Below are 23,221 nucleotides of genomic sequence, written 5' to 3'. Positions count from 1 at the left end.
AATGGATCACCAAGTACAACTGTGAAGGGGAAGCTGGAAGATGAGGCTGTGGAATTTTAAATAAAAGGAAGAATCCATGTACATCCGAATAGGAAAGAGATGGTCAAATGGGATTGGTTTGGTCAAATGGGATCAAATGACACATCGATATATTTCTCAGACCACTTTGGAACAAAATACACTGGTGGACGCAATACTGGTATGTATTTGGACGATGCAACCTTCAGACAATAGGTATTTTGGATTACCTGCAGGAATATCCTAGTCAGTTCTCTACTATAAAGAAGCACAACAGATGAAGATGGGACAGAAAAGGCATGTTAAGGTATCATGGAGAGTAGGCTGTAGTCTGTCAGTTCACAATGTTACTGTACATGAGCTTTAGACGATTGTAACAGTTCAAGTAAAACAAAGACGAGGATTTGCAATCAACTTACATTAGCCAGTGTGCAAAGCAAGTCAATGCAAAATCCTTCTTTGAGACATTTTCAAAAAAAGGAAAGCACTTTTGCATTCAGTTTAAATTAAAAATTAAAAAATTAAATTACTTGGAAAAAAAAAACATTAACTGTTCCCAAGGAGTGCACTTTGTAACTAATGCCTCAGATTGCGGTGACTTAGTTTGTATAAGGACCCTGACACACCAGGCCAATGGTCGGTCTTCAGGCTGGCAGCCCTAGTTTTTGCAGCATGTCTGATAGCTGGCCTTTGCCTGCAGTTTTTCGACCAACTGAGCATGTTGAATCTGTGTGGGAGCCCATCAGTGAGAGAAATCATTCTGATTGGCTGTTCAGCTGAGTGAATCAGTGCAGAAGAAGGGAAAAGAATAAAGGAAAGCTTTACGAGCACAGTGCTATATGGTATCCATAATTTCACCCATTTAGTTTCTCCTTATTCACGCCTTGTCCTCTTTGCTAGTGACAGTGCCATTTGCAACAGCTGGCCTTCATTGCCACTAGTTGGTGTGGTATTTGGTGTGTCTGGGCCCTTAGTGTGAGATACTGAATCACTAATCTTACAAATTCCTAATTAAAGTAGAATGTATGTAACGTATGTAATGTATGTGTAATTTAATCACTGCAAAATACATTCAATTATTTGACTGGGATGAAATGAAAAATACCCACCAATGACAGTGTCTACACCCATGTCATGCTTTTCCTTGTCTGTGGAGCAGAGGGACAGCTGCCCTTGCAGAAGCCTGTCTAGGGGCATAGAGATAGGTCTATGGGTGAGGGGGGCTCGAGGCTGAAGACGCTTCTCTACCCCTGCTTCCTTTCCTGACATGCCTACGCCTCCTGCTCCTGCTCCTGAGGCATTCCTTTGGTCGGATATTGAAGCCACTGACTCTGAAAGGGCCATTTTGGTCTTCTTCCGTCCCTTTGCTGGGGCACTGGCTGTGCGCCGCAGGAGGTGATCACTGATGGAGCGTTTCCGAAGGCCACCAGAGTTTGTATCCACAGAGGACTTGGAAGAACGGTTAAACAAACCTCGGATACCTCGCAGCTGATTACCCTAAGGGCAGAAGGAAAAGGATAGGAAGGAAATAAGACGGGGGGGAAAGATATTAACAAAAAGAAGAGGAGATGTGCTTTACATGTTTTCAGCCAATGACTTCTAATGTACAATGAACACAAAATGTTGACACAAGTGTCAATTTTAATGAAAACAATGACAATATATGCCATGTACTGGACTTAGTTCACACCAGATGTAACAATTGCATGCTTTTATATGCATTGCCTATAGATGGCACCCTTACTCCTTAAATTACCACAAGAGACAATATGCAGGAAGATGTTGTAGATAATGCAGGCATGCTTACATTGCATATTATCCAATTTTTGTGGAAAATGAGACAACAACCTCTGAATAAAAATGACCTTAAGAGCAAACTGTATGACTCAGTAGTTTAATGCCACACACAAACAAGTCAATGAAGATGCAGCTGAACACAGACTGAGCTTTTGCATCATGCAATACTGTTTCATGCAGCACCACACAGAGCCCAGGATACCTTGTTAGATCCTAGTAAGTGCATTATGGTAAAGCTGGGGTTCAGGACTAGAGGGCTCCACTAGAAAGACAAAGGATTGATTGCTTAAATAGACTGATGTGTTGAGATAAACATTGTTTTACTTTTAACCTCATTTGACAAAAGAGGCTAACAGGGGGTATGCTACATCAAATACTGGGACTGTACAGAACTTACCTTCCCATAGACATCATGCACTGACACATGCACAAAGATGGAAGCCTCAGTCAGTCCCTCCAAGTAAACATGTCTGTAACCTGTTGTTAGAGAGGAAGGGAGAAAGCATGTGAGCTAGAGAGTGAGTCAAAGATAACAGCTGTCATCAGACTAATGGTTGTGTAGTAGTTCCCGGAGGAGAGGGCATCAAGGGTTCAGGGACAACTCCGATGGACGCAGACATCAAAAATAACCCGCCAAGGCACAAGTCCTTTACTTTACAAATCAGACAAACCATGGTTCACTAGGCAGGAGATAATGTGCCCCATAGCTACAACATTGCCAGAGCCATAGGGGTAATTATATGTTGAGTGAGTCTGTCTATTTGTGAACTATAATGATTCTGACTCGCAGTGACAAATTGTGCCCCCTCTGAAGTTCATGCCACTCACACACAAAATTTTCATTTTGTCAGATTAAGCTGAAAGTACTGAGGAAGTCTGCACACACCAGGCATCAGGCTGCTGAAGGCGACTGTCCGTTGACCAATAAAATCTCGTCCAATGGGGTCATGGTCCCAGACAAGGAAACGCACCAAAACCACTTCAGCCATGTGAAGTGTAAAGGACAAGGTCTCTTCCCATACTGGATTAAAACCTGAGGAAAATACGCACATGCATGCTCATTAAAACTAAAATCTGTTTCATCAGTATCTCATTGAATTATATATACAAGACATCCAAAGAACTAGAAAAAATGGAGTTGCTTGTAATGATGTGTCAAATGAAGTATTTCATAGATTAGTGTGCAGGGCATTGATCTATGAAATACTTCATAGATCAATGCCCTGCACACTAATCTTATAACCCTGTTGAGCTCCCAGGGCTTGATAACCTTTCCCAGAGGATGCTTTTCCCCTCCCCCTGCCGAGTGTCCTCATCAGTGGAGACATGTTAGGGTCGAAACCAGTTCCCCCCTTTCATTATGCTTCCATTACGCTTCTAATTAATTAATCTGACTTTTTAATTCTTGCAGTGCACCACAGCCCAAACTGAAGCATCGGTGGCTATGGCATCATATTATCTCTGCTCTAAGTTTGCAAAGACAAGGTGCCATCCTATTGCTTTTGTTTGTGTGCTGTACATACAGAATGTTCTATTATATGCTAAATTTAATATTCATATCATATGCACTTGAGACTTTTCAGAGGATGAAAAAGATAAAATGCAATAGCAACAAGAACAGGGACGTGAAACAGAATAAAAAATAAGGCATTAGTCATACAAGTTTGCATTGTTGCAACAACAAAGAAAAGGTCATAGATAATATCATTGCATTATAAAACTTCAAGAAATAAAATATTCATGTATATAATAAAAATATGGTCAACCCATTTATCCAGTCTTTGGTAAAGTCCTTGCAAAGTATCAGAGCCTTTGATGGTGAGTTAGCTGGATATGTTCTATCTACATATTTAATCCACAAAGTGCCAACAAAGAGTAGCAACCTGAGGTCATAATCTATACTAAGTGTGTTAAAGGTCTAATATACATTATATTGACAAAAGTATTTGCTCAGCTGCCTTGACTCACGTATGAACTTGAGTGACATTCTATTCTTAATTCATAGAGTTTAATATGACATCAGTCCACCCTTAGCAGCTATAACAGCTCTTCTATATCTACATCTACTCTTCTATATATCTTCTACGACAATGTAGCGGTGTGAATTTTCTCTATACAACGTACACTTACATTAATATAGTTTGTTTTTTTTTGTTTTTTTTTTTTTACGTGAGCCTTGTTTTAGGTGGTTAAATTTCACTTTTTCTCTGGACACCGTTCACTGCAGTACAAAGCTGAGCGTCTGGGCTGGAGCGGCTCTCTGCTTCTCCGAACTGAGGCTGCACTGATCGGTGATTACGGTAGGGAACAGATCGACTATAGATATGTACTTTATATGACCCCACTTCAAAAAACACGAGCTATCCCTTTAACAATGGCCTTAGTTCTTTTTAGAGGCAGCTCACTCAAATACAGCTATGGCTATTCTTACACATTTCCAACTGTGACATGTCAAAATGTCTTGTGAAAAAGCCATTTTCTGAAAATACAGTAACAGGTATTTAGTAGAAAGACAGTAAGATGGCATCTCACAGCTCCATTGTCTAAACTATGCAGGCCTGATGGATTCACACAACAACAGGAACTTGTCTGTCATCTATTTGAGGTAAAAATTGCTGCAACTAGAAAGTCAAGAAGATGCCAAGAGCAGATAATATAGCATTTTCAAATTGATTCTTTTGACCACTTGGGGGCAGCAGATACTACATGTAATTGTAAACACAACACAAGAACACTTAAATGCCAGGATCCAATGTTTGAGAGAGATGATCAATGATATTTACATCACTTGTCAGTGGTTTAAATATTGTGGCTGATCAGTGTGTTTTCAACCTTTATGGTGAACTTTTTAGCAAACAGTTGCTTGGGGGAACATCATTTAATGTATTTCTGGATTCAAATCCAACATTCTCTCTCTTTCAGCTCATTTTCTGTTTCATGCCAACTCCTGAGGGAAACCTCTGGCTCTTTAGCTGCTAAACACTGTGCTATCACAAGTAACTAGTTGTCAGCTGTGTCTGTTTCCCTGTTGGTGCTGAGCAGGTAGTGCACAGTGGATTTTTAAGGCTTTTTTTGTTCACTGAAAACAGCTGCCAGCTGCAGCCAAAACTGAGGGTATTAAAACATGGAGAGTGAATCAAAACAATAAAGCTGCAGGCTGGCTTAACAATGAGCTGAACTCAACTACAAAGCTCCAGAAAGCCGAGGGCAGCTGCATATTTGGGTGACTCTCACATTGTTTTCAGATTTTGTATTTTGAAAAATAATTATAATATTTGATTATAATGTATTTCAATTTCAATTTCATGTTTATTCACAGCGTGAATTGTTAAAGCATTTGTCAGTGGTTCAGTCAATGAACAGTATTAGATACTGGTAAAATTGATCTGTGTGTTCTCTGACCGTTGTCATCAACAACTCGTGTCTGTTCCTTGCAGCAATCAACTGGCAGACCAATAATCTCCACTTCGACGAATGGATCAATAATCTGATAAAGGAGAGAGGACAAAACAATTAATGGTTTGTTTTATGATGCTGAATATATTTCTGCTGAGAGCAAGCTGAAAATCTCTGAGAAGTTGAGTATAACAATGCATGTGTGTGCTTGTGAGTGTGTGTGTGTGAGACAGAGAATGAAGACAGATGGAGGAAGCTGGCACACAGTGTATGTTTTTGGTGCATTTGTACCTCTCCACGGTCGCCCAGCATGGAGTCTGGTGGTTTGGGCAACTGCTGTCCACTAATGATCTTGAGAATGAGCTGCTTCTTAGGGTAAGCTGGGAGCGGGTCATCACTGAATGGGTTGAAGGAGCCTGGAGGGAACGAAGGACAGCAGAGCAAGAACATTGATTTATGTCATGACTCAATCCTAATATCCATTCCTCTCTGATTACTCTGCTCGTTTCGGTCTCTGAACATTCATATGCAAAACGAACAAAGGTGAGAGATACAGACATAGACACATTTTTGAACCTTGATTGGATAATGTTGACATGTGTGGCTTCAGTCACATATGTGATGAATACACATTTTTCATGCCCTTAATAAGCTAATGGCCCCAGCAGTATACATGTCAAAGTGTCCTTGGGCAAGACACTGAAACCCAAACTGCTCCCAGTGGCTTTTCCAACGGTGTGTGAGTGTGAGTATGAATGGTTATTGCTCCTGATGAGACAGGGACACCTTGAATTGTGGCCTCTGCCACCAGTGTATGAATGTGTGTGTGAATGGGTGAATGAGAAGTTATGTGGTAAATGGGCAGCAAGCCTGTGCTTTATCATGTGGTTAACTCCTAAGTTGTATGAAATAATGGGGATGAGATTCTAAGAAGGATCTCAAAGATTCTAAGGAGAGCAAATGTGCCACATTGAATTAGTTGGAAAATGTATTTCCAATAAAAACAAGTCTTGCATCTTCTTGTGTTTGAGTATTTCGCTACCTGGACATTTCCTCTAGGTTCAAAGGAACAAGCAGAAACAAAATATACTGTGTGCAATGGTGTGAAATGTTTTTATTTAAATGTAAAATCAAGACTTGATGATGTATAATAACAAACAGGCTTTGTTACAGCTATCCTTAGCTGCAAAACAATATCACATGTTACTCTCTGTACTCACCCAGTGCTTCTCATATAACGTCAGTGACTAAATGAAACATTATCTGCTTTCTTAATGTAAAGAGACAAATCTAAATTTAAACTTCTCATTAGTGATGAGCAATAAGTTATGGGGCCTATATTGAGAAATTTCCATTATAGGCTATTTTTCAGTATCAGTGAAAATACTAGTGGTTAAACGAAGCAGATAATAAAAAAAAAACTATAAAATAGCTTTAGTGACTGAACGAGTGAAGAATTTAAACACTCATATACAGTAGCTGGTAGCATGATCTTCTTAAGCTGCATTTCATTAATAAACACTGAGAGGAAGAAGAAAAAAGTGCAGCACGATGTTGTCGCGCTCACGACTTCGACAATATAAAAATCGTTGCTCACTACATCTGAGACTTTCTTATCCTGAGGTGTGCATAAACTACAGGTAAGCCAATCTAGTCACAAAAAATAAACACTGGTTTGCACATCAGCTTTTATGTGTGTGTGCAAACACTGATTTGTTTTGTGTACGTGTGCTTGTTTGTGCACGTGCAGTCTTGTGTGTTGCGGTACCTTTACACATGGGAGGAGGTTTGAGGACATAGCCAATACCTCCATTCACCATGAACTTGGCTCGGTTGAGCTGCATCATCCTGCCCTCTGTCTGGTAATTCAGAGCAACTGAAAGAGATAAAAATCCACATGAGAGGTTCATTTGTCAAAATTATTATCCAAGTGCTGGTGTAGGATACGTAAACTATACTGCCCAACGCTTTCTCCCCCGTGCTCAGTAATTTCTCCCCTTGATTTCACAATAAATACAAGTGAAATGGAAATGTTTCATGTGGGTTGTGTGTGTACCTGGCAACCTAACCTGGAGGCAGAGGTGAGCATGCACAAACTAAATTTCACTCACATAAATGTCAGAATTTACTTGATGTGAGCTATTGTGGGACTAATTAAAAATTCCCTAACTGTCAAATCCTTGTATTTATTCCATTAAAGTCTTGTGTAGGATTAGATGAGGGCTGTGGCGTTGAGGGCAAGCCATTTGCGGGCAGAAAGCGCTTTCATCACATCCTGTGAAAATCACTGAGGAAGCTCAAGTCTGTGGCAAAAATCATGCGAGGAGACTGATTTGTCACACTTGTGGTCATTGTGTTCTTCATTTAATCAAACATTCCTCTTTTGATTGATTAATTCATTATTAATTAAGCCTGTCTCTTTCCTTGAAACCTTAATAAGAAAAAACACATGAAACAGAAAAAAGGAAAACTGAAAGAAGAAGGGCGAATCAGAGCTGCTTCAAAGACATTCTAGCTCAGACTTCGGTGTTTGTTTATCTTTTTCTCCTTGTTTCTATTTTTGTGTGCCCGAAAAGTTAATTTCTTAGAAGCCAATATTGTTCTCTGAGTCTAACAGAAAAAAAAAACACATAATTGGCAGGACAGGCAGGGATTCCTTGGATCTTGAATTTCCCGATGGCCGCCTTGCACGGATAAAAATATCACTTCCAACACTTCTTCATTAGCTTATCTGCCTTTTATTCATTTAGAATTCTCCGTAATCCTCACAGATTCTTGATCCAACTGTGTGGTGTGCAGGCCGTAGAGGGAATCTGGCCACACACCTGTCATTAATTGATATGATGACACATAAACAGAGGGAAGGAACCTGTTATTTCCATTAACGGAAAAGCTCTAAACTGGTCAGCTGTCTTACCCAGCTGACAGCCCACGTTCCAGTAAAACTGGGGATTGAAATTGGACGAGTCGATGCGATAGGCCGAGGGATAAATCCGCGACAGTTGCCTCTGGTTAAAAGCCAGGAATTGTTCGGCTCTGTGATTGACCAGGGATTGGGCTCTGGTCTCGCTGAATGACAAGACGTCACCTGGAGTACCTGGAGAGAAACACGGGGTAGGAAAATGACCTCAGGGTATAAAGATTGTTGATTGTTGCATGTGTGAAAGTGTTAGAGCGCTGGTGCTTCACCTTCATTCAGACACTCCTGTGATGCAACAGAGTTGGTGAACACCACCAGGTTGGACAGATCTCTGCTCAGCTTCATCGTCTTCCTCTTCCTTCCACCCCTAAAGAAAGATACCAGATGACAGAAGTCAATTTCCAAGAGAGGGCAGAGGAGAGTGAGTGAGAGGACATGCCCACACTCGAATAGTTGTTTAAGCATTTACAGTGGCCAGAGCATCGCAGGCAACAGAGGGCTGTGCATCAGTGAAGCAGCTTGCAAACCACAGGAAAGAGCATCAAAGGCAAAAAGCTTAATGGGGACCGGAGCGCATGCAGTGCAGCCAGATACGCATTCACACACACACACACACAACTACACACACACACACACACACACACACACACACACACGACACACGGTCATGCACACACAGTCTTGCGCAAGACAGTAGTCAGTCACATAGCCACTCAGACACATTCTCGCAGGGATCTGTGTGACAGTTCCCGAGGACAGGCATATATGAATACGCAACCAGAGACAGAGACTGGGAGAATAAAGAGAGACAAAGGCCTCGTACACAGAGAGCGACTGAGGCAAGAAAAACAAAGCTGAATTTCCATAGCCTACTTCTTGCCCAGTGCTCAGTCACAAAGAAAGAATGAGACAGAGGTGGACAAAGAATGTGTGATAGAGACTCGGATATATTCATGGCGCAGACAAAAGCAGACGCAATTAGATTCTCCGACTCATTAGTGAATCAGCTCTATCCGAACAATATGTGAAATAGAGTGTTTTTATGTGTGGTATTGCTATTTTTACTAAAAAAAATGTCTTATACTTCAACCACTAGTCACAGGAGACTAGCTTTAATGTAGAAAAAAGCTGTAAAAGTAGTGTTAAAAAAAAAAAAAAAGAAAATATCAAATAAAAAAGCAGATACCACTGAATTTTATCACATGCAGTAAACACTGCTCTGGGCCCATGGAGCAGCCTGATGACAACATATGGGATGACTCAAGTCTTGGCCTCCTTCATTCAAACAGTGTGTTCTGTCTCTGTCTCTGTTTTTTTGCACTTGTGTGAGTCAGATAAGCAAACTTGCCATATTAAAATAAATTATTATGGGAACGGTCCAAAAAATTGAAAAAAATCAGATCAGATCAGGAAGTTGTTATAACGTAAGTTATCGTTCCTGCTATTCTCCATTCACTGGATATTGTTGATGATGCATAAAGTCAACAGGAATCAAAACCAATTTGTGTTTCCTTCATTTGCTGTCTTGACTTGAAGCCTTGTAAGAAAGAGCTCCTAAAATTACTGCAGCAGTTTTTTAATTTGGGAAATAGTTTAGTGGCTTCTGGTTTAGTCAACTTTTCAAACACTTGGTCCAACAATCTATTTCCATCCTTCCTTTTGAGCTTTGAGACGGTCAACAGTCATTAAATATTTTAAGACCTACAATAAAAGTGGATTATTGCCCACAGACCAGTTCTCCCAGTTTCTGTCCCGGAAGCAGGAACAATTTTATCCTACTTCTCAAAATGTTTACACCTACCCCCTCAAATTGACTGAAAATACAGATCAGATCCGATCAGTATCCTCTGATTCAAGTGGTTACATGAAGAATTTACTTCCTGCTCACCTGTGTTCCCAGGGTTCTGTGCCCCTCCTGTGTTCCTGTGCTCTTCCCCAGCCCTGTTCCTTGTGTTTCTAAGTTGTTCCCTGTGGTCCCTCTGCCTTTTTATTATTCACGCTTTTGGATTTTTGGAGTTTCAGCTCATTAACACTTGCTTTTTGTCATACTAATTGCCTTCCTCTGTTTCTGAGTCCATGTAAACGCAGATAATGGTGGCTCTGAGTTTTAAGTCCATCATTTTCTAATTTCATTTAGACAGTCATAAATGTTTATTGTAGAAGCTTTAGCGATTTGTAGGATGCTATGGATGCACTGGATTGTTCCATGCCTCCAGCAGTCAGCAGCTATCAAATCTCACAATCTCCAGGGACTCAGTCAGTGCTATGGTGAAGCGGGTCAAAGGTCACCTGTTGAACTGCCCTCCGGCCTCCCTCGCAGAGTTCTCCTGACCGTCCTCCTCCTTGTCCACGCTTTGGCATGACAGCCTGGATTTGGAATGCCTCTGGACAGACACACATACACACACACACACACAGGAATACATAAACAAACAGTTGCATCATGGTGAAGGTTTGAGCTTAAAAACCAGAGAAAGTGGTGCCTGGAATTCCTATCTTCAGTTGAAATCCTGATAAATGTGTTAAATACACTTCATACATGATACCGCCCACACACGACCTCTCAGCAGAAGAGTTCTTCAGCGGGAGAGGGCTGTTGATAATATCTCTTGCAAATTGTATGTGTTCCTGTGAGATTCATTGAGAGTGCTGTTATTGTAGCAGCGGTTTGAGCGTTTGTGCATGTTGGTGGGTGTTCTAGGTGTAACGTATGTAATTATAGCGAGCGTGCATTTGGTGAAGTGCGCGCTTTTTTCCGAGAGAAGGAACATCTCTATTAGGGCTAAAGTGGAGTTGGGAAGAGCATGAGGGTCGCAGTAATTACAGGGTTTAGGCCGCTTGCCAACAGATTACATGCACCCATGCATGCGCACATATATACACACACGTGGGAGGATGTATAATATGCATAGAGGGAGGCGTAAAAAGAATGACGAGGAGACGTGAGTGGGTAAACAGAGGAGGGCAGAGAGGAAAAGAAGCGAATGGATGGAGGAAGAAATAACCAGGCTGTGAAATGTGGAGAAAATGTGACAAAAACCACCACAGACATACACGTTGAAGGCCAAACATATATCACACTGTAAAATGAACAGCCTACACCGAGAGCAGCTGTCTGAAGAACAGAACATACACCTTAAAGCGGATCTAGAGACAGAACTCGCATTAGATTTGCACGTTTCAAAGATATGCAAAAAGCCTGCATTCACTGCATGGCTCTGCAGCGTGGTACTGAGAGATAAGTGTGGCAGTTTTAATTATGATCCTGCGACCTGCAGCAGGCTCAAGATAAGGGTGCCTCGCATATGCATTTTCTGGTGAGATAACAATGTGAGGATCCACACCGAAGAAAAAGAGAGCCTTCAGTAAACAGTGTAAACAACATTAAAGGGGCAATATGCAGTTTTTGGGAAGGTTTTAATCAGAAGAGAAAGATCTTCATTGACTGAATATCAGCTAAATAAACAAACTGAATTTAAAAGACTGACCCTAAATGACAAGACAAGTTCAAACTGTTTTTACTTTGTTTATATTTGGCAGACCCTGCCACCTATCTAGCTTCAAACTGTGTTCTGGGGACATTATTTTCCTCTGGAAATGTGCTCTTTCTTGTTTATTCAGTTATGGAAAAAAAATGTCTGAGTTTGTATCATTATCTTATTAATATTATTATTTTTACAACACAAGACAATATGAACCTCTGAGACCCCAACACCCCAAAGACTGTTTGTCAGTATGTCTCTGGAAAAATTACTTTCTTTATGTGTAATTTGCAAATAATATTATTTTAAAAGAGTGTTTAGAAAGTTCTTTAAACAACCAAGACTGAGTTAGAAAGAGTAGACCATCTAAAAAGTGTTCCCTAAATACCATCAAATTACCAAACACCTGCATAAAAGAGGTTGGCGTCAGTTGAAAACCAATATTATAACCAGTTGTTAAAGTTGAGAGAGTTAAAACAATATATCATAGTTATTGTTAAAGTTATCATTCTTGGTATGGTCAGCCATTTAATGTTTAGACAGTACGATCAGTGGCAAGTTCGATAGGAATTCCTCACAGGTGCTCCCTCACTCCTTTGTTCCATTTTTTTAAAACGTTGAGTTTTTCAATATGTCAAGAAGCATTAGCACTGCTTCTAATAAAATAATGCAACAGCACAAACACAGTCCATTTAGTGATTTACCTCATCAACCTCATTCAAGTTTAGACAGGGGCAACAAAAGAGAGATGGTGGACCAGCTCATTTTGGATCTACCATGGTTCTTTTCATTGACAAGTCCATCTCAGCCTAACTTCTGGGATGCAAACTGCCTCTATTTGAAGCACGTGGCCCTGCCGATTATCAGTGGTAATCGGTGATAATCCATAAAAAGTTACAAGTATCTCACTGCTCTTATCGGAGAGCTCCAACACACCAAGTCAAATACTGGTCACCAGATAATATTGGAAAGTCTTTGCCAACCTTTTATAATTTGTGGTTTTGCCAGCACCATTGGCTCGAGTCAGCTCTTACGGTTCAGCTGAATGGCCATGCTCAATCAGCAGTCAAGGCCATCATGAGGCTGCAGTCAGACATACGCGAGTGCAGGCGAAAGTGATGATCACCTGCCAGGGCTACATGTGGGCAGTGCAGGATGTGAGCGACATGGAACTCAGTGTGCTGATTTGTGGTCTGTTTGTGGGGTCAAGCACACACAAGTCATTGCTAAATTTTTTGTTGTTTTTTTTTTTGCGAACTAGTCCACCTAAAGTTCTGTTACACTTGTGGAAGTTAGAAAAGTACGTCATTGCCAACTATCTTGGAGCCAATCTATCCTGAATTTGCCGTTCAGACCTCAGAAATAGATTCCGAATCAAGCAAAAAAAGAGCCCCCTGAACCTCACCTTCTGTTTGAGCGTCGTGATGAAGGATCTGCTCTGGGATTTCTTCAAAACCCCTTTGGAGTTCTGGAGACAAGGAGAACACATTCAGAGATTCTTTATATGCCTTTGCTAGTGCCTGTTTACATTCATATGTGCGGAGCATTTGATGTGAATCTAATAACAACCACATTAGCACCCAGTGAGTCACTTAAACCCTAAAGCTCAGAAGCTGGAGGGGCCGCAGTAGACACCAGCCAATAAAGCAAAGCACAGCTGAAGCAGAGAGTGGGTGAGGAACAAAAATAAAAAAAATTGAGGAAAATTACTAGTGAGGAAGATGAGAGAGGGAAAAAAAATAAAAAGCTTTATAGACACAGTGAGGTGAAGGGGATCACCAACAAAGCAGCAGCAGAATAAAGAGAATAGGAAACCCCGATGCACAACACCCACCACATAAAATGGCTGTCAGGAAACTGAAGAGTCTATAAATAGCAGGAGAGACAAGCTGGAAAATTAAATATTAAGCAACACTGCAGACTTTTAGTTTCTCATCACTTTCAGTGTGTTTTTGACATGCTATGCATGAAAAACTAACATAGCTGTCAGAGCCTATCCATCCCTTCAGAGTGGACCAAGGAGCTGCTGCTTGACTGACCACTTTAATGTATTTGATGGGTGTGTTTGACCAGTGAGCGGTGCAGGAATTACTCCTTTATTTTTCTCCGATTCCCTCCGTGACTAATGCCATGGCCTAGTTTTATCCCCCCCGCCTCTCTTCTTTTCCTCTTCTTCTTCGGTTGACAAGTATTACTCTGCTCCGTATGCAGCGCTGCACATCGCCTCGGGTGTGGTACCTGTCGCAGGTTTTTCTGAAGGCCCTGGTGCGTAGCCCGGAGCAGAGCGCGTATGCTGAAACTGTCGGTGTCTTCCTTGTCGCCGATCCGAGACTCCTTCAGAAGAGAGTCCAGTTTCTTTCTGATGTGAGACTCCACCTGGTGATGACCGTTGCCCTGTGTGAGGGAGGAGGAGGGTTATTATGACAAAGGAGGAGACAGAGAGGCAAGGAAGCAGGAGACATGAGGAGGTCATTCCAATAAAGGAGATGATGAAGAGTAATGCCGTCTTGAGATTCAAGGATTCTCACTGAAACAAAGCCCAGCCAACTGCAGAGTCGCAGCACCTCAGTCAGACCTTCAGTTTTACGGAACCAGAACCACATTTTGAAAAGTAACCACAGTCGCAGTTCTGAACTGCGGATGTAAACGTACAGATGTGCACTATCTACAGATGAGGGAAAATAAATGCTTCCATTTTGCTTCCACCGGCAGGTATTAAGTGTTACAACTTTACTGTTATTTTATGCTGGAGGAGAGTGTGTCTGATGCTTAAAATGTAATATTTTAAACCTGCAAAAGGGTTTATATTCTGCTTAACTCTAAATGACCGTTGCAGTGTACCAGTGACAGTAGTGCACTGGTCCACTCACCTGAACAGCCAATCAGAGGGATTTCTCTCATTGGCAAGCTGCTACTTTCCCATCGACTGTCAACCTGGCGTGTAGCGGCCCAACCATCCACCCCATCCACTTACCTATTTGGACATTGACACTCTTCACATAAATTGACCTAACTTCTTCCTTTGTCACAATAATAACTATGGCCACAAGAGGTAGCCACCGAACAAGAAACATGAAGTTGGTTTGCAATTTGCTGCTGGCACATGACGGGCTGTAAGAGTCGTGTTTAAGGGAAAAAAAAAAAAAAAAGAGCGATAAATGCTTTACAAAAGTTGCATGCAAAATCACACACAGCATATGGTGAAAATCCTCGCTCCAGAGCAAGTAGATATATCAATTATGATTATCAAATAACAATATAAAAGAGAACAGCAGAACAGTACAAGGGTCATTTTCTCATCTTTAGCTGAAAATGTTACCATGGTTAATTCTCTTTTCATTACATTATATTTTTCACAGTTGCGCAAAAGTGTTAGTGGGTGAAAATAGTGCACAATAGTAAACAAAGAGTGATTTCTGACACAATTACGGACACTCGCTGCCTGCAGGTGCCACACATGTTAAAATAGCAGCAGCTGTTGCCTTTCTTGCCTGTAGGGGGCATCATCAACAACAGGTCTACATCTGCAGGTCTCAACTTTGAAAGAAAATCTTGTATGACATCCTGTAACACTGCATATAGTCAGCTAAAATTGAAAAAAAAAATAAAGAGTACATACAGAAGTGTCTTACATCACACAGAATAGGAGCAAACAACATGATACAAGTCGCCATTTTTCCCAGCCTGTGTATCGTTACTGGATGAAAACTATATCCCACTATTAGTGCAATGTAAGTGGTGACTGCTGTGAAAGCATGCTGGTTTAATGAGCTCAAAACAAAACCCCTCATCAGTGGAAACCTGCCACCACCCTTTTAAAATGGCAATAATCATCCAAAGTGGCATCTGCAGCCTCATGCCTCCAGCTAAATGCGGAAGAATGATGCCATATTCGGTTACACAACTGAACCATCTGGAAAACAACTGAGCGTTTTTCGTGCTTTAAATGTGTTGAGGAGGACCCTGGCAGTACTGTATCATAGAATAAATGAACAGGATTAAGAGTGACTATCAAATCGGCGCCAGGCACAATGAGCATAAGCAAGAAAGGAGATGCAAGCTCTTCTCTACGCTCATATCTGCTCCATTAAGCATTGATTATTCTAAAACATCACTGCAATGATGATCAGTAAAACTTTACAAGCAGCAACATTACAACCCAATTACTGAAGTCATTATAACGAGCACGACAACATCATTAAGATGCCATTATCTAACTTATAGAGAGAGGGTTTTTCTCTTACATAAATCTCTCCCTGTCTGAATTCTGAATTCTTTTTCGCTCATATCAAATTGTTGCTGCATTATTTCTTTTAAATAACTGATTACTTAGCAGTTAAATCACTGAAATAGCCACATAAAGGAAAGCAGCACAGACAATCAGGTAGAAAAGTTCAGTTGAGTTACTTTTATGTCTTTATTTTTCAAAAGCGTGTAAAACTATAAAATAGCAGAGTTTTGCTATATCCTTTCATTTAAAACTTTCAGCTTTAAATCATTGGAGGATACATTTTATTAATTGCTCCAAGACAGGTGAATGGCTCATCCTAAGCCACTGGTTACTGAGCCAGTCTGAATGGCATTGTGCTGAAATTAAATAATCTCTGCTGTCCTTTTTTAACTTACTTTAATAGATAGGCAAGACTGGCCTCAAAAAGATTAAAAACTTGTTGAACAAACAAGTAGGTGGTGGGTGATCTGGATAAAAAAAAAAAAATCATTTATTTGATTGCAAGTATGATCCAGTGATTTAAGATCAGTTTTGAAATGCTTGTAGAAGATAGCCAGGCTTAAGAAAAGCCCATTTTTATTATCAATTTCCACCATTAAAACACAATATTGTTGCATTAATAAACCCCTTACATTCTGAAAATTGCTGTAATTTTTTTTCTTCCCTTTGGTATTGATCTGTAGCGGATTGAGCACACCAAAACACAACACTGAATCACACGGCTAAGGAGAGAAGGGAGGGAACAGAGAGTGGCTCTCATGTCCATGTGATCACTTATTGGCTGTTGTAGGCTCCAGGGAGGGCATAGAAGCTCCTTTCTGAACAAATGAGGTAACAGTAAAATTTCTGGAGCCATTTCAAGAGTTCCCATATTGACAATACTTTTTTTTGGCACAAGCCCCGCATGCATCATCACACTAGATATAACTCATGTTGTAAATAATTACAATACGTCACCCAAGAAAGAGTCACGGAAAGTAGTTCTTCCAATCAATCATGGCCATTTAACTGGCTACATTACCGTACTGGTGCATTCACATAGCGCTAACCTCCTTGTCACTGAGGTTATTTGAAGTTAGGAAACAGCAGTAAACACTGAATACCACAATTTTCGAGGATTCGCCTAATAAGTAGATTGCAGATGCCTTCAAGATCGAAAATCATCCACACACCTCGAGAAAAGACTCAAGTAATGTGAAGTACCATGTCTGTTCGATGTGTTCGCGCATGTTTGTGCGTTCATAATGTTTACAACATTCCTCACTCTTACATTGCTGCTCCTGAGCTTGAAGTCATCCTCAATTTCATCAGCGCTGTCATCATCGGACACCTCCCCCTCCTCGGCGTCGGCAGACAGATAGGCGGGCAGACGTTTCCCCTGGATGGAGAGAGGACGGACAAAGATGGGAGGAGAGCAATGAATATGTTTGACCCATGTGTACGTCCTAAATAAAGCAAAAACCCTCGCTTTTATACTGTATAACACCCATACAGGTTGCACCTTTAAGGTAGGGGTAGCAGTATGTACGGGCAGAGCGAGGGCCATAATCAGACATACACTTGTGCACGTTCAAGCACACACACAAATAGTACAGTCAGCAGCAGATTCTCTGAGAAGCTCCCTGAGCAGCTCTTTCAGCAGAGTGGAAGCCCATTACTGAGCCATTCTGAAGGTGTGAGTGGGAGTCAAGATTTTTCTAAGCCTCTTCTTCCAAAATCAATGCCAGACTCCGAGCTTCCTCCAGCACGGCGCGTCTCTCGCTAACATCACCGCCTTCTGCCACAACCAGTCTATCCCCACTCTGCCTTCTCTTCCCTACGTCAAACCCCCTTTCGATATTTTTCCTTTATTGTCTTGTGACTCTCTTGTCTCTCGCTCCGCTGGGAGGGGTGGAGAGAGGTGAAAGGGTCTCAAAACAAGGGTAGAGAGGGGGAGGGAAGAGGAGGAGGAAAACTGTTAGAGAGGATTTTAGGGCTTTATAGAAAATCAATACTGCTCTTTCTCTTTTAAGACATTTGGCTTGAGAGGGTCAAAGACAGAGCCCCCTTCTCCAGCTGAACAATGCAGGCTTTCTTCCCTTTACAGATAAAGTCATTTTTTTTTCTGGTGCTCATAACAAGAATCCAATAAATGCTGAAAGCGTTCGCTCAGTCTCTCTTTGTTTCTGTGTGGAACAGCCGTTCTGTGCCGTGGATACAGATCTTCTGGATGTGAGGCCGTCAAAGTGAAAGTTGATTTATGTTTTACAGATTTACAGATATATGTTGGGTTTTTTAAATTATTTTTGGCGAAGATCAAATCAACCATGTTTCACAGATCACCTTAAAGGACACCTGCCCTGTCTTTCAGAACAGTGCCAGTGGGTGCTGCAGAGAGATAGCTTACAAACTATAACGTGTGACATATTGGTGGCAGAGAGGCAAATTGGTAATCGTTGCTATTGACGATCCATGTGTGCTTTCCAGAATGGCTCATGTGCTGTTTCTGATCTCCTCTATGGTCAAAGTTGGTGACATTTAGGTAGGTAAATCTACTAGGTTCTGTAAATGTCTAATACATTACATGATTTATGTAGTTTTTTATCTATTTAATTGATAGTGGAGCAGGCTAGTGAGATAGGAGGGGAGCTAGTTATGGAGGGTGTTGTAGGTGAGAGGAGCGACTTTGAATTAGGTCAGTTGTGGGACAGTGGGAGTGGGTGAGGAGCTGAGCAGCTCTGGAGCTTATTTAGGACTTTGGATGACGTACCATATAAGAATGCTGTAGCAGGAGTCAATTCTGGATGTGATAAAGGCATGAATCAGAGTTTCAGCAGCAGAGGAGGAGGGTTATGGGCGGAGACGAGCCATGTTTCTGAGGGGGAAGGAGGCAGTTCTGTTGATCTGACTGACAGGCTGTTCAAAAGAGAGGTCGCTAACAAAAATTACTCAGAAGTTGCGAATATCCACTGCTCTATAAATCCACCAATGTCTATCTTTAAAAATATCTATTTTGTTCTCTTCTGACCTCATCAAAAACCAAATATGGACAAATGTTTGTTCTGTGGCTCAGGTTGAGTGGTTACCACTTCAAACACAAAAAGAACAATGAAGGATTTGTTATGAGATCAAATAAGGACATTAAGGTTTTATATGTTAGATGAGATATGCATGGACAAATAAAACTCATACTATATGTGCTTATTGATGTCACTCATGATGATTTGGTCATCTTTGTATTCTAACTGAATGAGTGAATCCTTTCTACTTCTCATTGATTGCCCCCTCCCCCTTTCTCCAGCCTGTGCTGGATTAGATCCTAATTAAGGGAGGTTATTTAAGAGGACACGAGTCTTTGTCTTTGCTTGACTCCGATGAATACACACAAGGCATTGAAATGTTAGTCATTTAATAAAAGTTTGTTGTATGAGTTGGTGTGTTCCAGTTGGACTTTGTTCCTGAAAGGTTTCCAAATAAAACTCTTGCTGTTTGCCAAAAAGTTATTTCCAGACAACACAACTGCTATAATTTGGGTTTTGGTGGAGGTTTACCCGAAATCTAGCAGAGCTACAGATGGTGTCTTTGAGAGCCCAAACAGAAGTAACACTTCACTTTTCACCAGTGAGTTTACAACAAACTTCATACATCCAACTAATCGCCTCCTTTCTGTATGTTCTTTGACATTGCTGTTTCTCTGTACATGCCAGAGTAAAATTCACTCACATTAAAGGTGCTGTAAGTGATGTATTTGTATTAAATAAGCGTTAAATAGCTCTCCATCATTTTGTTTGGTCAGTAACCCATGTCTCTCCTTCTCCTGCTAATGCAGTGCAAGAGAGAAGACATCTTCAGGTATCCCTGCCCACTTTATCCAATCAGGACAGAGACTGATTTGCCGATTTGCAGTTTGCTGCAACATCTGGCAATTACAACCGCCTTGTTCATTTGGTGACATAGAGAGGAGGGAGGGAATTGATAACCATGAAATGGACAGGAAGCAGTACAAGTTTACAGTCCATCGAATCAGTCTGAATGTGTGCCAGGTGTTACAATCTGTTCTAAATGATAAATAATGCAGCCTTTTCTCATTAAGTCACCTCAGGCGTGTGTGATACCTGAGGTGACTTAATGTAAAAAGCTGCATTATTTATCATTCAGGAGAAATCGTTATGTCGAGCCTCTCTGGTAAATCAAAAAAAGATTTGAAACCAGATGAAAAACAAGAAATGCTATTTTAGTTTTGACCGGGGATTTTGAGAAGTAGAGGATTCACTGTCATAAACTTGAGTGCTAATTTTACAGGGAATTATAATGCATCTTCAAGCATTCATCTATTCCTCGTAGTTAATTGCTGAATTGTTTAGACCACTGGCAGCCCCGAACCGAGTTGCCAGGTTGGGCTTATGGATGTGTCGCCGTTTATGTGTGAATAGAACAAAATCCGTCGCTGAGTTATCACATTCCACCATCTCTTCCGTCTCTTCCTTTCTCCTCTATGATTAATACAATGACCTACTTTAGTCCTCCCTTTCTCCTCTTCCTTCTCTTCATCTGTTTATGGATATTAATTAGCGGCTTGCAGTGCCTCTCCCACTCCACATCTCAAAATCCTCAGCACCGCAATGCACACGAAGCAAAATGACGGAGAGATAACGAGCGCTCTGCTTTCTTCGCTCACACAAGTGGAAGGATGGAAGTGGAGATGAAGATGCTTTGATTAACAAGTGCACTAACTGGCGAGGCAATTTATTTTTGGATTTAAACAAACAAACTGTCAGTCCACCATACATCCATCCAGATGTGTGCTCTTACTTTGATGAGGATCTTGCCCTGCAGGCTCTGAGGACTGGGTAATGTTTTGGAGTCCCTGCTGAGGACCTCTCCCACATCCAGTTTGTCTGCGAAGATTTCTCGCAGGTACTGGGCGATCTTCTTCTGCTGCTGGATGCTGCAGTGGTTCTCTATGGACAGGATTACTGGAAACCTGAAAGGAAAAAAAAAAACATCAACGTACATACTCAGGTTTCCATAGGTTACATCAAAAACCTGTCAACACTTAGAAAATGTGTCTCGAACGCAGCCGATGGACTGAAGTGAGTGTGAATCACATCTCAAACTGTTCTTCAGTTTCTCGCCTTCAACCAAGAGAACAGTGAGGAGGTTAGTGATAAAACATACAGATGCATAAACACCTTTGTGACATAGTGTGTGTGTGTGTGTGTGTGTGTGTGTGTGTGTGTGTGTGTGTGTGTGTGTGTGTGTGTGTGTATGTAGGAGTGGTGTGTGTGTGTGTGTGTTGTTCCTGTGTTTTCATTTAGAAAAGGTGAAATGACTCGTGGCCACACAGCACCTCAGCTCAAATGTCAGATTTGTCAGACTGACAGGTCTACCGCAGGGGCCTCAGCCCCAGAACACACACACACACACACACACACACACACACACACACACACACACACACACACACACACACACACACACACACACACACACACTAAAATCAACAAATGGATACTTTGCCTATGACAAAAGGAGAAGGAAGCAATAAGGGAGGTCACATTAAACATATGGTCTTTAACTGAATTCACACAAAGAGGAAAAGAAAAAACACTTTAGGGTGAGACTGGGCTGTTTTATGCTCAGATATGTGATGATAATGAGCATATTTTTCAAAGTATCAAAGTATTCCTTAAAAGACCAATAACAGTTATTTGTGCAAAATTGCAACAATAACAACTAAGAATAAGATTTTTAACAGATGTACAACCTTCAAATTTTAGTAAAACTTCCACTGAGCTATTTCCAACTGTACATCTAGTTTAATGACATGAATCTGAATCAATGCCAACAGTCTGCCCCTTTTGAATAAGATAAACTGTTTTATACAACACAGGGTCTGTAATCATAAGTGTCTGCAATAGATGTTAAAATGAGCCAGTATGGCAGCAGGAAGCTGCATCGTTCATCACTTTGTTTGGGTATTGTTGGACCCAACAGAGGCTCCTCGGGGAGCTGGAGGAAATGCTGCTAAGCAGATGGCTCAGTAATAGGTGCTAATTACTGCCAGGAATCATGGTGTTTTCTGAAAAACACAAACCTGGCTGTCAAAATGTTAGAACTTTCTTGTTAAACCTTGTGGGGAATCCTCTCGTCAAATCTATTTTATCATAGCAGTGTGAGAAAGGCTGCTTTTAGACTTTTTTTTATTATCAGTAGCAGATAGCGAGAGAGAGAGAGAGAGAGAGAGAGAGAGATATCCTCCCATAGTGGACCAGAAAGCAATATAATTCAACTGAGGACAATATGCAATCAATAATACAATTTGTGTGCAGATTGTGCTGTCTGTCCAAAGAATAATATTTGTGCTACAGAAATGATGTTCCAGTCAGATTAATGTGTAAGAAAAAAAAAAACTGCTTCTATTTGGCATTCTGGGCCATTTTCTCCCAGTACAATACCTGTGGGATAATGGAAGTGTTCACTTTCCATAAAATGTCACACACACACACACACCCACACACACACACACACACGCACACACACACACACACACACACTCACACAAACATGCTATAAGGGGCTTGGACTCACTGGTTATTTATGAAGGCATATTTATTGATGGTCTCTATGACAAACTTGAACGGTATCTTGGAGGTCAGAGTGTAGCCATGTTGGACCATCGGCTCTCCATCAGGTCCATCCCAACAATCCACTGCAGGGGGGAGAGAAGAAACAGGGGAAATGATGCATGAATAACAACCATGCATCATGTTACTGCTCTCAGTTTCTTAGCCTCTCCTCAGTATTCATGGTTCTGCTTTGAATATAAAACGGACAGCTTATTTCATTCGGAACTATTTCACATTCAGCGCATTTGACGCCGGTGTTAAATTATTCTGCGTGTGAATAAAGGTAATGTTTAAGTGATGGCCGGAGCAGGATTGTGCCGCACTGGAGGATATTTTTCAGCGTTTAATGGTGATAAATAGCACTGGGTTTAAATTTGGTAACGTGAACAAAAGTAGAATTATTGCCTCCAAGCTGTATACATCTGCGCACTAGCCAAGTCGCTGTTCCTGAGCTGTGGCACTGAACAATGGCCAGAACATTTCTTTTAAAGAACATTTTGTTGTTCTTTAACTTCGTGAATCTAAAATGTCACCACTTCATTATCATATCCTATTACATGTTTGTGTAAAATGTTGTTATAACTATCATTTTGAGTTGTTGAGTAATGGCCTAAGATGTGTTTTGTGAGGTCACAGTGACCTTTGACCACCAAAATTCAAATCAGTCCATCCTTGATTTCAACATTTGTGCAAAAATAATAATACGTTAAGAAATTTGATTAAAATGAGCCATTACTTGCTGGTGCACCTGTGCAATCAGCATAAAAAA

At 41.0% G+C, this 23,221-nt stretch overlaps 1 protein-coding gene across 5 annotated transcripts in view; it reads right to left on the bottom strand.

Annotated features, from left to right (window-relative positions):
- The window catches only part of plch1 (phospholipase C, eta 1), a 70,345-nt gene that overhangs the window by 4,082 nt on the left and 43,042 nt on the right, over positions 1-23,221 (bottom strand). For 4 of the 5 annotated variants that reach the window (XM_037085990.1, XM_037085979.1, XM_037086018.1 and 1 more), the window contains exons 8-22: positions 22,415-22,535; positions 20,636-20,807; positions 17,115-17,222; positions 13,852-14,007; positions 13,019-13,081; positions 10,421-10,515; positions 8,401-8,498; positions 8,129-8,308; positions 6,980-7,087; positions 5,503-5,627; positions 5,218-5,302; positions 2,702-2,848; positions 2,213-2,292; positions 2,018-2,077; positions 1,128-1,515 (exon numbers count right to left, since the gene is read on the bottom strand). In XM_037085990.1, coding sequence (XP_036941885.1) covers positions 1,128-1,515; positions 2,018-2,077; positions 2,213-2,292; positions 2,702-2,848; positions 5,218-5,302; positions 5,503-5,627; positions 6,980-7,087; positions 8,129-8,308; positions 8,401-8,498; positions 10,421-10,515; positions 13,019-13,081; positions 13,852-14,007; positions 17,115-17,222; positions 20,636-20,807; positions 22,415-22,535 — 1,986 coding nt within the window. Of the gene's footprint in view, positions 1-248; positions 277-1,127; positions 1,516-2,017; positions 2,078-2,212; positions 2,293-2,701; positions 2,849-5,217; positions 5,303-5,502; positions 5,628-6,979; positions 7,088-8,128; positions 8,309-8,400; positions 8,499-10,420; positions 10,516-13,018; positions 13,082-13,851; positions 14,008-17,114; positions 17,223-20,635; positions 20,808-22,414; positions 22,536-23,221 lie in introns of all 5 variants that reach the window. The other variant, XM_037086007.1, reaches the window with a different exon arrangement.

Source organism: Acanthopagrus latus, chromosome 2 (genome assembly GCF_904848185.1).
Source record: "Acanthopagrus latus isolate v.2019 chromosome 2, fAcaLat1.1, whole genome shotgun sequence".
NCBI lineage: Eukaryota > Metazoa > Chordata > Actinopteri > Spariformes > Sparidae > Acanthopagrus > Acanthopagrus latus.
This window is presented reverse-complemented; position numbering and strand designations above follow the sequence as displayed.